Raw genomic sequence first — 12,643 nt, forward strand, 5'->3', positions numbered from 1 at the left:
CTCCTGCAGCCTACACTGATGGAACTCATACTGCCCTTGTATCACAATCTGGCCTGAGCGGACCATGGGTTATCGATTCAGGTGCCTCTGAGCATATCTTTGGTAACTCATCTTTATTTTCTCATTTCACCAAGTCTAAGTCCCTTCCATCTATTGTTTTCGGTAATGGGTCCAAGAGTACGGCTACTGCAATTGGAAAGGCTTCCCCCCTTCCTACTTTGCCTCTCTCTTCAATTCTTTATATACCTAATTGTCCTTTCAATTTAATTTCTGTTCATCAACTTACAAAATCTTTGGACTGTACGGTCACTTTTTCTTCTGATTCTGTCATTATGCAGGACCGTCGTTCGGGGAAGATGATTGGCTTGGGGTATGAATCGGAAGGACTTTATCGATTATCTACCCCAAACCCTTCTACAGTTTGCACTGCTACCATTCCTCCTTCCATTGCCCATGACCGACTAGGACATCCTAGCCTTAAAAAATTACGGCGACTTGTCCCTAGTTTGTCTCACTTATCTACCCTAGAGTGTGAAGCCTGTCAGCTTGGCAAACATTCTAGAACATCGTTTCCTAATCGTGTTAATAAAAGAGCTGCTTTCCCTTTTTCCTTAGTTCATACTGATGTTTGGGAACCTTTTCGTTATAATTCAATTCTTGGTTTTAAATATTTTGTTACCTTCACTGATGATTTTTCTCGTTGTACATGGGTCTTTTTAATGCAAAACCGTTCTGAAGTACTTAATGTTCTTCAAAAATTTGTTAATGAGATAAAAAATCAGTTTGGGGTGTCTATTAAAACTTTACGAAGTGATAATGCTGGAGAATACTTTACAACTCCTTTATCTAACTTTCTTGATTCAGCGGGCATCCTCCATGAGTCATCTTGTCCCGATACTCCACAACAAAATGGGGTATCTGAACGTAAAAACCGGCATCTCGTTGAAACAGCCCGCACCATGATTCTCCACTATAAAGTCCCTCCAGAATTCTGGGCAGATGCTATCCTTCATTCCTGTTATTTAATAAATCGTATGCCTTCATCTGTTTTACATGGTAAGATACCTTATAATATTTTATTTCCCGATAAGCATCTTCATACTTTTCCTTTAAAAATTTTTGGGTGCACCTGTTTTGTCCGGGACACTACCCCAGGGCGTGATAAATTTTCTCCAAAATCCTTAAAATGCATTTTTGTTGGGTACTCTAGGTTGCAAAAGGGTTCAGATGTTATTCTCCTGATAAGCATCGATTTTATGTATCTTCTGATGTTACTTTCTTTGAATCAACACCTTTCTTTTCGTCTAGTTTACCGACCTCCATCTCTCATTTTCCTGATGTTCTTCCTGTTCCTACTTTTCAAGGAGGGACCGAGGTACATTTACCTCAAGATCCGTCATCACCTAGAAATCCTAGTCCCTCACCTACTGAACCTCCTTTACAAAACAACGGTGTTACCCCCTTTCCTTACACTTATCATCGCCGCTCTCGACCACCCGCGACAGTTCAAATCGATGAAATCCCAACTGATTCATCTCTCGAGCTATCTATGACCTCGAACCCGATTCCGGCAACAAGCTCTCCTATTGCAAGTCGTGTAGGTAACAGGTCATCACGAAATCCCTTTCCCATATACAACTTTATTTCATATGATCGTCTCTCACCTTCATATAATGCTTTTATCACATGTTTATCTTCTGTTTCTGCCCCTAAATCTGTTAAAGAAGCCCTTTCCCACCCTGGTTGGCGTCAGGCTATGATTGATGAAATGGCTGCTCTTCATTCATCGGGAACTTGGGAGTTAGTTTCATTACCCGAAGGTAAAACAACTGTTGGTTGCCGATGGATCTATACTGTGAAAGTTGGGCCCACTGGACAGGTTGATAGACTTAAAGCTCGACTGGTAGCTAAAGGATATACACAGGTTTTTGGGATTGATTACACTGACACCTTTTCACCAGTAGCTAAAATTGCTTTGGTCAGAATCTTTCTTTCTATGGCTGCCGTTCATCATTGGCCCTTGCATCAGTTAGATATTAAAAATGCCTTTCTGCATGGAGATTTAGAGGAAGAAGTCTACATGGAGCAACCTCATGGGTTTGTTGCTCAGGGGGAGAGTAACTTGGTTTGTAAGCTCAAACGTTCTCTCTATGGTCTAAAACAATCTCCTCGTGCCTGGTTTGGACGGTTCAGCATAGTAGTGCAAAATTTTGGTTTAAATCGAAGCAAAGTTGACTATTACGTCTTTTATAGACATCAACATGGTAAGAGCATTTACCTTGTTGTATATGTTGATGATATTGTCATTACAGGAGATGATGTTGAAGGAATACAATTGTTGAAACAACATCTATTCCAACATTTTGAAACAAAAGATCTGGGGAAGTTAAAATACTTTTTGGGAATTGAAGTAGCACAATCCAAGCAAGGAATTTGCATATCACAAAGAAAGTATGCATTGGATATACTAGAAGACACAGGTATGATGAATTGCAAACCTCTTGACACTCCTATGGATCCAAATATCAAACTCCTACCAGACCAGGGGGAGCTTATCCAAGATCCGGGAAAATATAGACGATTGGTTGGAAGATTACTTTATTTAACTGTAACTCGACCTGATATCTCTTTTGCGGTAAGTGTTGTTAGTCAGTTCTTGGCATCTCCACGTGAAAGTCATTGGGAAGCTGCCATTCGGATTTTACGATATATTAAAAAATCTCCAGGCACTGGTTTGTTATACAAAGACCATGGAAACCTTGAAATTATTGGGTACACAGATGCAGATTGGGCAGGTGCATGGGATAGAAAATCAACATCTGGATATTGTATCTTTCTTGGTGGCAACTTAATCTCTTGGAAAAGTAAAAAGCAAAATGTTGTTGCTCGATCAAGTGCAGAAGCCGAATATCGATCTATGACCGTGGGAACATGTGAACTTGTGTGGTTGAAAAACCTCCTTACCGAACTGCAGATTTGTACAAAGGAGTCCATGAAGCTCATTTGTGATAACCAAGCAGCTTTGCATATTGCATCAAATCCAGTTTTTCATGAAAGGACGAAACACATTGAAATTGATTGCCATTTTGTTCGAGACAAAGTTACTTCTGGAGATATTACTACATCTTTTATAGGCTCAAATAATCAATTAGCTGATATATTTACTAAAGCTTTAAGAAGTCATAGGATTGAATACATTTGTAACAAGCTTGGTGCATATGATATACATGCTCCAGCTTGAGGGGGAGTGTTGAAACACGAAAGTTGTGTCTGTAGAAATATAGCTGTTGAAGTTGTGTAGGGTTGTGTCTATTAGGATTGTGTCTCTTAGTCTGTATATATTTATCTATTGTCTCCTCATTGAGACAAGCAAGTAATAAAAACTTCTTCTACATCTTCTTTCTCAACAACTTCTACTCAAGCTGCCTTTTCCCAGATTCCCTTCTTTATCCCAGATCCAAAACTCCAAAACCTGGTTTTCAGATTTCCCAGAACTCAGCTTTTATTCTGCAATTCTGCAAATTCTTTTTCAGAGAACTGAGTCCACCACTCATGGTGGACCCCCTTATGCCTCCCCCTTTATGTAGATTTCTCTGCCAACCTTCACCTTTTTGCCTCTGCTTCCATTAGAGCAACATAAGATATCCTTTCTCAATGAGAGATAAATCTCATGGCATCCACCCCTCTCCACTCCAAGAGCTTCAAGAGGCAGCTGCAGAAGATCACCTGCAAATAAAACTCTGCCAAGAGACTCAGACTTCCATTGCAGGCAACTCCATACCCTCCTTATTCCTCCACAGCTTACTCATCATCAGCTTAAAAACCTTCCAGCTCAGACCCTTCTGAATCCAACCAACTTGTTATATCAAAGGACTCATCTCCCAGTGTAGGATCCTCCTTTGGCAGCCCTCCCCTCCACTTTAAATGCTTCAGGGAGCTGCTGACAACTCAGGCTTCATCAGATCCTTCCTCACTCCCCTCCTCATCTGCATACATATCCTCATCAAAGTATTGACCAGCCCATTTACATAGCACAAAACCAGTAGTGAGGTTTGTTCTCAATCCCTTCCCAACCAAGGAATCAGACCCATACCTTTCTCTGCTTAAGCTATCATTGATAATTTCCTTCATAATTTCCATTGCCTCTCTTTCATCCTCTCCATCAAAAGCTGATATATCCTGCCCATGTTTATCCTTCAAATAAACTTGCACCCTAATCACAGTGTCATATATAATTATAGCAAAGTCATCATCATTATCCCTGCTATACTTGACACCCTTGCACCAAGCATCTATGTCCACCCTTTCCACCTTCTCTTTTTTCTTATCCACAGCCTTCTTACTGCCACTAGCACATACCATTTCAATAACTTGTGTCATTTCTTGCCCAGATAAGGCTTTCCCAGCCTTAGCAGTGCCTTGTACTTCCCTTATTGCATCAGAATAAGATAAGGTAGGCCCCCCTTTTTCAACAGTCTCACCAGAGCCCTTCCTTTTCAGGCTTTGCCCTGTTTATTTGACTAGAATCCCTGGATGCTTTCTGAGCTTTGGCAACCTCCACCAGCCCCTTAACTGCTGATTTGATATTCTCAAACTCCAGCTCCAACCCTGACCTTTTTTCAGACCCCATCTCAGAAACCTGTACAGCCACAGCATGCCTTTTCCACCAGCTCATCAGATTTCTCCATAAATCTTTCCTCACCCAGCTCCAGTTGTGCATGATTGAAAAACTGCAAGACTTCCAATCTAGCTTCTTCTATTGCCTCTCCATCCTCCTCACTTATAAACTCTTTCACTTTTTCAATCCAGACTTCCAATTCCATAACAGACTCAGAGAAACTGGAGGAAATTTGAGGGCTTCCAGACTCTCCACTGCCTTCCAACATCTCTAGAACCTGTTCTTTCTTACTTGCAGCATTCCTTGCTTTCCTCTGTTTCTTTTTCTCTCTTTTTATTTGGTTTCTTGACAGGGCTTTACCCTTAGCAGAGCCTTCTTTAGCTTTCTGTTCCAAGCCAGGCACCTCCTGCCCCATATGCTCCCCATCCTTCACTGATTTTCCAGCAATGGTGCCTTCCTCCTCATGACTTTCCTTTGTTAGATCAATGTCTGCAATTACAGGGCTCTCATTCATCACTTTCTCAGCTATTTCTTCTAATAGCCCTTTTGTAGCCTCTCCAATAATTTCCTGAGCTTCTTCAACTAGATTAGCTTCCAATTCAGGCCTTGCAACATTCCTTACCTCTGATTCATTCATATCATGAGTCTGTTTGACAAATTGTCGAACAGGTTCTGTGCAGATAGAGGCCCTTTAAGCCACTGGAACCCTCCACTAGTTCAGTCCGAGCCTTGGGGGGATTTTTACAAACAGGTGGTGCACATTCTTTTGGGCCTTCTGCAACATTCTCTCGGTGGATTCCCCCACCACCCCGACACTTCTCCAATCTATGGCCATATCTATTACACGCTATACAAAACTCCAGCACCTTACCTGGCTTTACAGCCTGCCAGAATCCATTCACCTTTCCTTCATCCACATATTCAATTCGAATTCTCTCCATCACAGGCTGTCTAACATCAATTTCAACACATATTTTGGCTACACTTTTATTTTTATTTTATTTTTCCATATAAGCAAATTAGATGGTTACTTGTTAGAAACTTGCTAAAAATACTAGATGAAATATAATTAAGATTATAATGGTCTAGATGAACCATATTTTAATTCATGATGCTAGATGAACAATCAATGTTAATACAAGGACTTATTTGATCCTTTTGCTCTAATAATATAATAATACCTATAATTATATAATTAATAATAATGAATTGAACTTAGATTTTTTTTTTTTTTTAAATCAGAACTTAGATTATTGATTTATTACAACAAGATCTAAGTTAATCAATTAAATGTAAAGTAATTGCGATGAACGTGAAAATGACAGCCTCAAACTAAAATTGAAATCACTAGTTAGTTTATAGTGTTTAATTGACATAGTTTAGAACTTTAGTTGCCAATCACATGCTATAGTCTCAATCCCTAGCGGAACGACAATTTTACAATTGTAAAATTGAATAGATGTGCATTCATAAATAAATATTTAGAAATCTGCTTAAATACATACACATACTTATGCACCATATTCACTGCTGGAATTCTGCATTTTTTCGACCACCGAAAAGTGGTCGAAAAAGGGAGATCTCCGGTCAAAAATACAGTTTCCGACCACTTTATGGATTCGGAAAAAAAACCCACGCTATTACCAACAACTGGTTAAAGTGGACGGAAATATCGGTTTCTTTTTTAGGAGGTCGGAACTATTAGTTGTCGAATAAAGAGAGCATATTTCCTACCATTGGTGGTCGGTAATTGGTCGGAATTATCATCCACCGGTGGTCAGTAAGATTTACTAATAAAAAAAATAAAATTTAAAATTCTACAAATACCAATGAAAGATAATTTGGCTCAATTAAAATTTGATTACATGATCGATTAAAATACTAATCTCTTTGAGCTCAATTGGGTAATAAGGATAGATAACCTTATCGTCAATGTATGCCTCTCCATGGAGCCGAGCTTCATCTATGAAAGGCAATTTGGCAATGCCCTTACATCAAGAAATATTTTAATTCAGTTGCATGATAAACGTCACAGAAGATATCATTTCTCAGAAAGCAAAATTATAAATGTTTTAATCAATTCCTGCCAAGAAAACCTCTTGCCATTAATGTCCACTTCAAAATCTACAAGCATAACAACCATATAAACACAATTCCATTACGTTTAAAAATAAATACATTAAGCGATAAAAAATACTAGTGGAATAAAAATCAATAGTAGGCAAGTTTGGGTCTGTCATCAATCTCCTATAATGCTCGGGAAGCGCATGTGAACTCAGTTAGAACCCCAAAAAACACCATAGCATGAAAAGAAATAAAAAAGAAAGATACTGGTACAAACCTTGCTGCAGGGAACACAAAAAAAAGAAAAAAAAAAAAAAAGGAAAGAAAAATACAGAATATGAGATCAAAAACAATTAATAAGACAAAATCTCTAATACAAATTGAATACCTTGCTGCCATCCGTCAAATACCCTCTCCCATCAACCTAAACTCCTTGTAAACAGCCATGAGCAAGTTCTACAACATAGTGCAAGTGAATAAGTACATTAAGATGGTAGAAGTATTAGTTTCAAGTGCTTGTTAACATCTGAAACTCATTGAACTATGTGCTACTTATGAGAAGCATATGAATATATATAGTGCCAAAAAAGTTGGTCTGAGCAACACATCAACTTAGGCTCCATTTGGGAGAGCAATGCGATTCAGATAAATGCCAATTCAGATAAACCAAGCTGAAACATGGGTGTCAAATATAAATTTGAAATTTTAAACCACTCACGAACACAAATTCAAAGTAGCCAAGCAGAGAAATACAAATGTCGTACATAATGGAACTGGATTTGTAATCAAACCCAAAACTTAACCTGATAAGGCTTTTTTGCCACCACTTCAGTATCACCTTTTTCATCAAACTCCCCAGCCTTTCTCTTCGCCTTCCCTTCGCAATCTGTTGCTAAGTGGCCCATTTGACCACATCCCTGAAAACCGCAAAGTCAAGTTGTTGGATAAAGCAAGGATATTTCCTGGTTTAAATACATGCCAGGAAATAACAAAGCAATATCATTATAAGTATCAAGAAGGTGAGTATAAATAGGTCATCAGATTTTATAAACTGGGTTGATACCCAATAAGTGGAGCTATGCCTTCCTCTTGACCAATAAAACTTACAGGACAAAGAAGAAAGTAGTCCAGAAAATATACCTTATCCAGATAGAGACCAATAGCACCATAGAGTACTGTGTCAAATAGAGACCACGCTCATATTCAGCAAAGTTGATAGAGCCCAATGCAAAGGCTGTGGGTGAAAGAAATGAAGCCATCACTTTTAATACCCTACAAATACAAAATGCAGTTATATTATTCCCAGAAGAAAAATTATTGGAAAAGTGTCTTAATAGCAAAAGGACTGACATGGAAATTGTCTCATCATTGACTGTATAATAAGGGAAAAATGCCCCAAAGAAAGAAAGCGTCCCAACAGCTATGGCAGTTTTTGCTCGTGTGAAAAATGTAGAGATCAGAAAGGACATTGTGATGGCACTGAGTCCAAAAGCAAAGAAGTAGACAAACACCAGTGACTTGTCACTGTACTGGAAAAGGGTAGTCATAGTGCAGAGAGTAATGATCACAGAAGAAACTGCAAACTGCCAAGGAAATAAAAGCACTAAAATAAGATAAACTAGTAATTCATTCTCACAAAACAATATATAGAAGAAATTGCAACTAAAAGGATGTATCAGGACAACATCCACAGTTGCAAAGATGATAACCCTAAAAGTAAGATACTTAAATTAGATAGAAAGGGGAGAACTCAAATGAGAATTTTTATTAGGAATGCTACACAAGCACAAAATATGTTCCAAACTTCTTTAGAATGAAGCAAACACAACGGAATCACACCTAACAACGGAATCGCTCTTTAATACTTCGCTGATTATATTAAAAATAACTAAATAACAATAGATTAGAAATAAGAACCCTAACAATAGATTAAGAAATAAAGAACTCTAACAATAGATTAAGAAATAAAGAACCCTAACCATAGACATGTATGTTGCATATTGGTATTGGTAAACTTAATGGTGTATATGGCTTGTTTCAAGCAAACTAGATCATACTTGGGGTGCCTGTTGAACATTTGGATCAAAAGGGTCACCAACCACCTTTGCTTTCGCCTTTGCGACTACTTTCTTAACAAACTTGTCATAAATTCCTTCACGGACAAACACTCGTGAGGCAGCCGCAAATATTTCACCCTGCCAAAATTCCAAATTAAAACCCCAATATCGATCAGTATATCTACATGCTAAAAGTTGAGGAAAGGAAACTTGGGATGGAGATTACCTTATTATATGTGACTCCAGCTAAACCAAGATCCGAAACCTTGTCAACATTTACATCATCAAAGACTACGAAAGGAGACTTGCCTCCCAACTCTAGTGATATGGGTTTTAGATTGCTAGTTGCTGCAGCCTGCATTATCTTATACCCTACTTCTGTCGACCCTGTAAAACTAACCTGAGAGGAAATCATGAGACAAAAGTTTTAGTTAAGAAAGAAGGCTAGCTATGGTTTTTTCTTTTCCATCTGAATGTTTACATTCCTTAGCTTGACTGTTTAAGACATTTCTCTTTCATTGGGAATGTGTATTAAGGGAGATTACCTTATCAATGCCCATGTGAGAGCTAATGGCGGCACCAATAGTAGATCCAAATCCTGTAATCACATTCAGCACTCCATCAGGGACTTCTGCCTGTTTGTAGATTGAGAAAAACATAGTCTTTAATTATATAAGAAGGGTAAGAAAAAAGAAAAAAAGAAAAAAGGAAATAAGATGAAGCTTACGAGCTTAGCCAAATGAGCATAATAGAGAGCAGAAAGGGTTGTCTGTTCAGCAGGCTTGAGTGTTTGACGATCACAGTACAACCAGCTGCTAATGCGGTGGCAACCTTAAACCCAAATATTTGTGCCGGATAATTCCAGGGAATTATGAGTCCTGCCACACCTATTGGTTCACACAATGTATATGCTTGGAGCTCACTCGACATCTTGAGAGTGGTGCCATGGGATTTTGTCTGCTGCACCAGCGTAGTAACGAAAATACCCTGATGTTGAAGGCACATCTGCATACTAAGATGTGCACTAAAGTGGGCAAATGATGCTTCCATTTTCTGGACAGTCTCACAAATACTACGGTATTGCTCTTCCATATCCTTGTGTTACTGTTGCATTACTTCCCTTTCCTCACGCCACCAGTGGCCTCCAACCACACTGCTATTTCAGCCATTTCTAATTGTTTTTGCTTCAAGTGAGACACAGTTTCCTGAAAAAAAAAACCATAATGAGACGAAAAAAATTGGTGTATAACCATTATAAACTGTAAAGTGGAAAAACTTCTACTTCTACTTTTGTAGGTGTTGCAGATCAGAATATTCAAGCAAACAACATACGGTTCATCCATTCTTAATTTACAACTATTAAACCAACAATATAAATACCTTAGCATCTGTTAATGATTGAAAAATCAAAATACCCCAACATCTGTCTATACTTGGGGATGAGAAAACTTCATAACCTTACCATGTTTTCTCATGTTTCAAAAGATTAATAGTTTAGTCAAAGAAAGGAACCCCAAAAGTAATTTACAAAGTATAAGGATAAATTCAGATATTTTTTAAAAAATTGTTTAGAAGCAGATTGTACGTACCTCTACTTTGTCCCATGCTCCTTTTCTGACATCAGTTTTCAAATTTGAAACAATAGCAGAGCTAACTAACTGTCGATGCATGCCCATTTGAGTAATCTACAAATTCAAAAGTTGAGAACACCTATTTTGTTAAACTAATTAGAGATCGAAGAGATTGAATAAAAGAATAACCAACCTTTCATGAACTGCCTTGCTTCTTCTTAAAACGCTGGAAAAAAACATACCTGATTCTTGCTCATCGCCAAACAAATTAAAATGACTAGACATTGCTACTTGTCACTCGTCGACCAAACGCTGCTACTCGGCACTCGCTGTGAGCATATAGCCATTAACGTGCAATCCAACTATCAGCTTAGGCTTTTAGTTGAGATGGAGCACATGCTTCAATTTGGTATCAAAGCCAGACCAAAGGTCATGGGTTCGAATCTCAACGCCACTCGTAAGCGACTACGGTTTACCGGTCCATGTGTTGGTTGGAATCCACCGTACACGTGAGGGGGCGTGTGAGCATATAGCCATTAACGTGCAATCCAACTAAAAGCCTACTATCAGCTTAGGCTTTTAGTTGAGATGGAGCACATGCTTCAATTCTCGCAACCGCAACCGGAGCTCGTTGACCAGATGTCAAATTAGAAAAGCTTGCCTTTCATTGGTACTTCAACAGACATTCTAGAATTCCCCGGAGCTCGTTGACCAGATGTCAAATTAGAAAAGCTTGCCTTTCATTGGTACTTCAACAGACATTCTAGAATTCCATGGTGGCCCGAGAAAGAAACCAGATGTCAAATTAGAAAAGCTTGCCTTTCATTGGTACTTCAACAGACATTCTAGAATTCCATGGTGGCCCGAGAAAGAAAGCCTTACAAATGTCAAATTAGAAAAGCTTGCCTTTCATTGGTACTTCAACAGACATTCTAGAATTCCATGGTGGCCCGAGAAAGAAAGCCTTACAAGAGACTAGAATCAAAGCAAACCACTATAAAAAAAAAAAAATCAACAATATAAAAAGGAATACAACAATAAAACACTACAAAGACAGCAACCATCTAACAAGATAATGACAAGTGAATCTCTTCACCATCATTATAATGAAAACATCATTTAAGACTTATTTAGTCTAAAATGAATAACATTTAATTCTCAACTATCTGTATGGACTATGGAGGGCAAGTTGATATAGCAAGAAGCTTGATTAAGGATTAAGTGATTAACTAGGTTAGACTTTAAGCTTTTATTAAAGCAATTGTGAACCACAATCAACATCAAACAAATGCAAAACAATTATGAGCCCTAACAAACTTGTAATCATCTTATTTAATCTAGAACGAAACCTCCAAACCTTAATATGCAATGCAAGTTCCAATACATTACATATCTAAGCATTTAAGTGCATAACCAAAAGTCATTTAACTTCATATATAGTGTGATGATATGGATGTCTCAACTGATCCTATTGAATCTAGTGATGAAGAGCCAGATACTCACTATTCACTAACATTATCTTACGAATTTAGGGCTTAAATTATGATTTAGGGATAATGGAATTAGGAATTTAGGGATTAGGGTTTAAGATTAGAGTAATCGAAATATAGAACTATAGAACTAACCTGTAGCGCAGCAGAAATGGTGATGGCGACGAGTGACTTTGATGGCAAAGACCCAAGTGTGCGCTGCTAAGGAGACGAAGATTTGCTATTGGTGGACGAGGCGGGAAGAAGTAGCTAAAGCGACGGGAGATTTCTGACCAGAGATTTGGAGCGGAACGGCTTCTATGAATACAATAGATTTGTTGTGAGAGACTTGAGTGGAATAAGAAGAAGAGAGCGGTGTCTTCAAAAAAAAGGAGAATAAATTAGCTAGCATATATATATATGTACTGTAAAGGAATTTACGACCACATTCAGTGGTCGGAACAACGAATACTCCGTATCAATTTAAAAAAAAATCAAATGGCGAAAATATTTCAACATTTTTTCATCCAGCCCAACCTTTTGACGAAAAATTAAAATAATACCACCTTTTTCCGACCCTTTTTGTGGGTGGTCGAAAAAGTGGTCAGAATTTAAGCATTTTCTAGCCGTGATTATTAATTATACAAAATTAAAACACTAAATTTTAAATTTCTAAATATAATTATCTTAATTATAAATCTGACAATACAAATTATAATTAAGGGAATTATACTATAAATTTTTTCTAAATACATATTAAAAAATATTATGTGCTCATACAAAGCATTATACAATCATATAAGGAAATACATTTAATTATGATATAAATATATTCATATAAAATTTAAAATTTACATCTTTTGA

At 37.7% G+C, this 12,643-nt stretch overlaps 1 protein-coding gene and 1 long non-coding RNA gene across 5 annotated transcripts; both read right to left on the bottom strand.

Annotated features, from left to right (window-relative positions):
- Window positions 1–6,450: 6,450 nt before the first annotated feature.
- Window positions 6,451–9,547, bottom strand: LOC109174653 (5'-3' exoribonuclease 3-like). 2 transcript variants are annotated; one of them, XM_019323932.1, is made up of 9 exons: window positions 9,467–9,547; window positions 9,285–9,374; window positions 8,033–8,265; window positions 7,823–7,954; window positions 7,486–7,599; window positions 7,071–7,106; window positions 6,960–6,963; window positions 6,702–6,742; window positions 6,451–6,606 (listed from the first exon to the last, which is right to left on the bottom strand). In XM_019323932.1, the coding sequence occupies exons 5-9, from the start codon at window positions 7,585–7,587 to the stop codon at window positions 6,469–6,471; spliced, it is 321 nt and encodes a 106-aa protein (XP_019179477.1). In that variant the 5' UTR covers window positions 7,588–7,599; window positions 7,823–7,954; window positions 8,033–8,265; window positions 9,285–9,374; window positions 9,467–9,547; the 3' UTR covers window positions 6,451–6,468. The 2 variants fall into 2 exon arrangements, with proteins under 2 accessions (XP_019179477.1, XP_019179478.1); XM_019323933.1 differs by lacking the exons at window positions 7,823–7,954; window positions 8,033–8,265; window positions 9,285–9,374; window positions 9,467–9,547 and having other exon boundaries at window positions 7,521–7,598.
- Window positions 9,548–9,793: 246 nt separating this feature from the next.
- Window positions 9,794–10,634, bottom strand: LOC109174654. Of its 3 annotated transcripts, none has more exons than XR_002053137.1 (3): window positions 10,553–10,634; window positions 10,329–10,424; window positions 9,794–9,944 (listed from the first exon to the last, which is right to left on the bottom strand). It is a non-coding gene; the product is annotated as an uncharacterized LOC109174654 (long non-coding RNA). The 3 variants fall into 3 exon arrangements; XR_002053136.1 differs by having other exon boundaries at window positions 10,504–10,634; XR_002053135.1 differs by having other exon boundaries at window positions 10,329–10,634.
- Between the last annotated feature and the right edge of the window lie 2,009 nt (window positions 10,635–12,643).

This window comes from Ipomoea nil, unplaced genomic scaffold (genome assembly GCF_001879475.1).
Source record: "Ipomoea nil cultivar Tokyo-kokei standard unplaced genomic scaffold, Asagao_1.1 scaffold0642, whole genome shotgun sequence".
In the NCBI taxonomy this organism is placed as follows: Eukaryota; Viridiplantae; Streptophyta; class Magnoliopsida; order Solanales; family Convolvulaceae; genus Ipomoea; species Ipomoea nil.

Excerpts from the sequence above, each read along its gene's own strand:
- LOC109174653 (XM_019323932.1), bottom strand. The coding sequence starts at position 7,587 with ATGGGCCACTTAGCAACAGATTGCGAAGGGAAGGCGAAGAGAAAGGCT. Across the intron at positions 7,107-7,485 it reads TGGCAAAAAAGCCTTATCAG|GTTGATGGGAGAGGGTATTT; the intron begins GTTAAGTTTTGG and ends CAAGGAGTTTAG. Across the intron at positions 6,607-6,701 it reads GCAAGAGGTTTTCTTGGCAG|GGCATTGCCAAATTGCCTTT; the intron begins GAATTGATTAAA and ends TCTTGATGTAAG.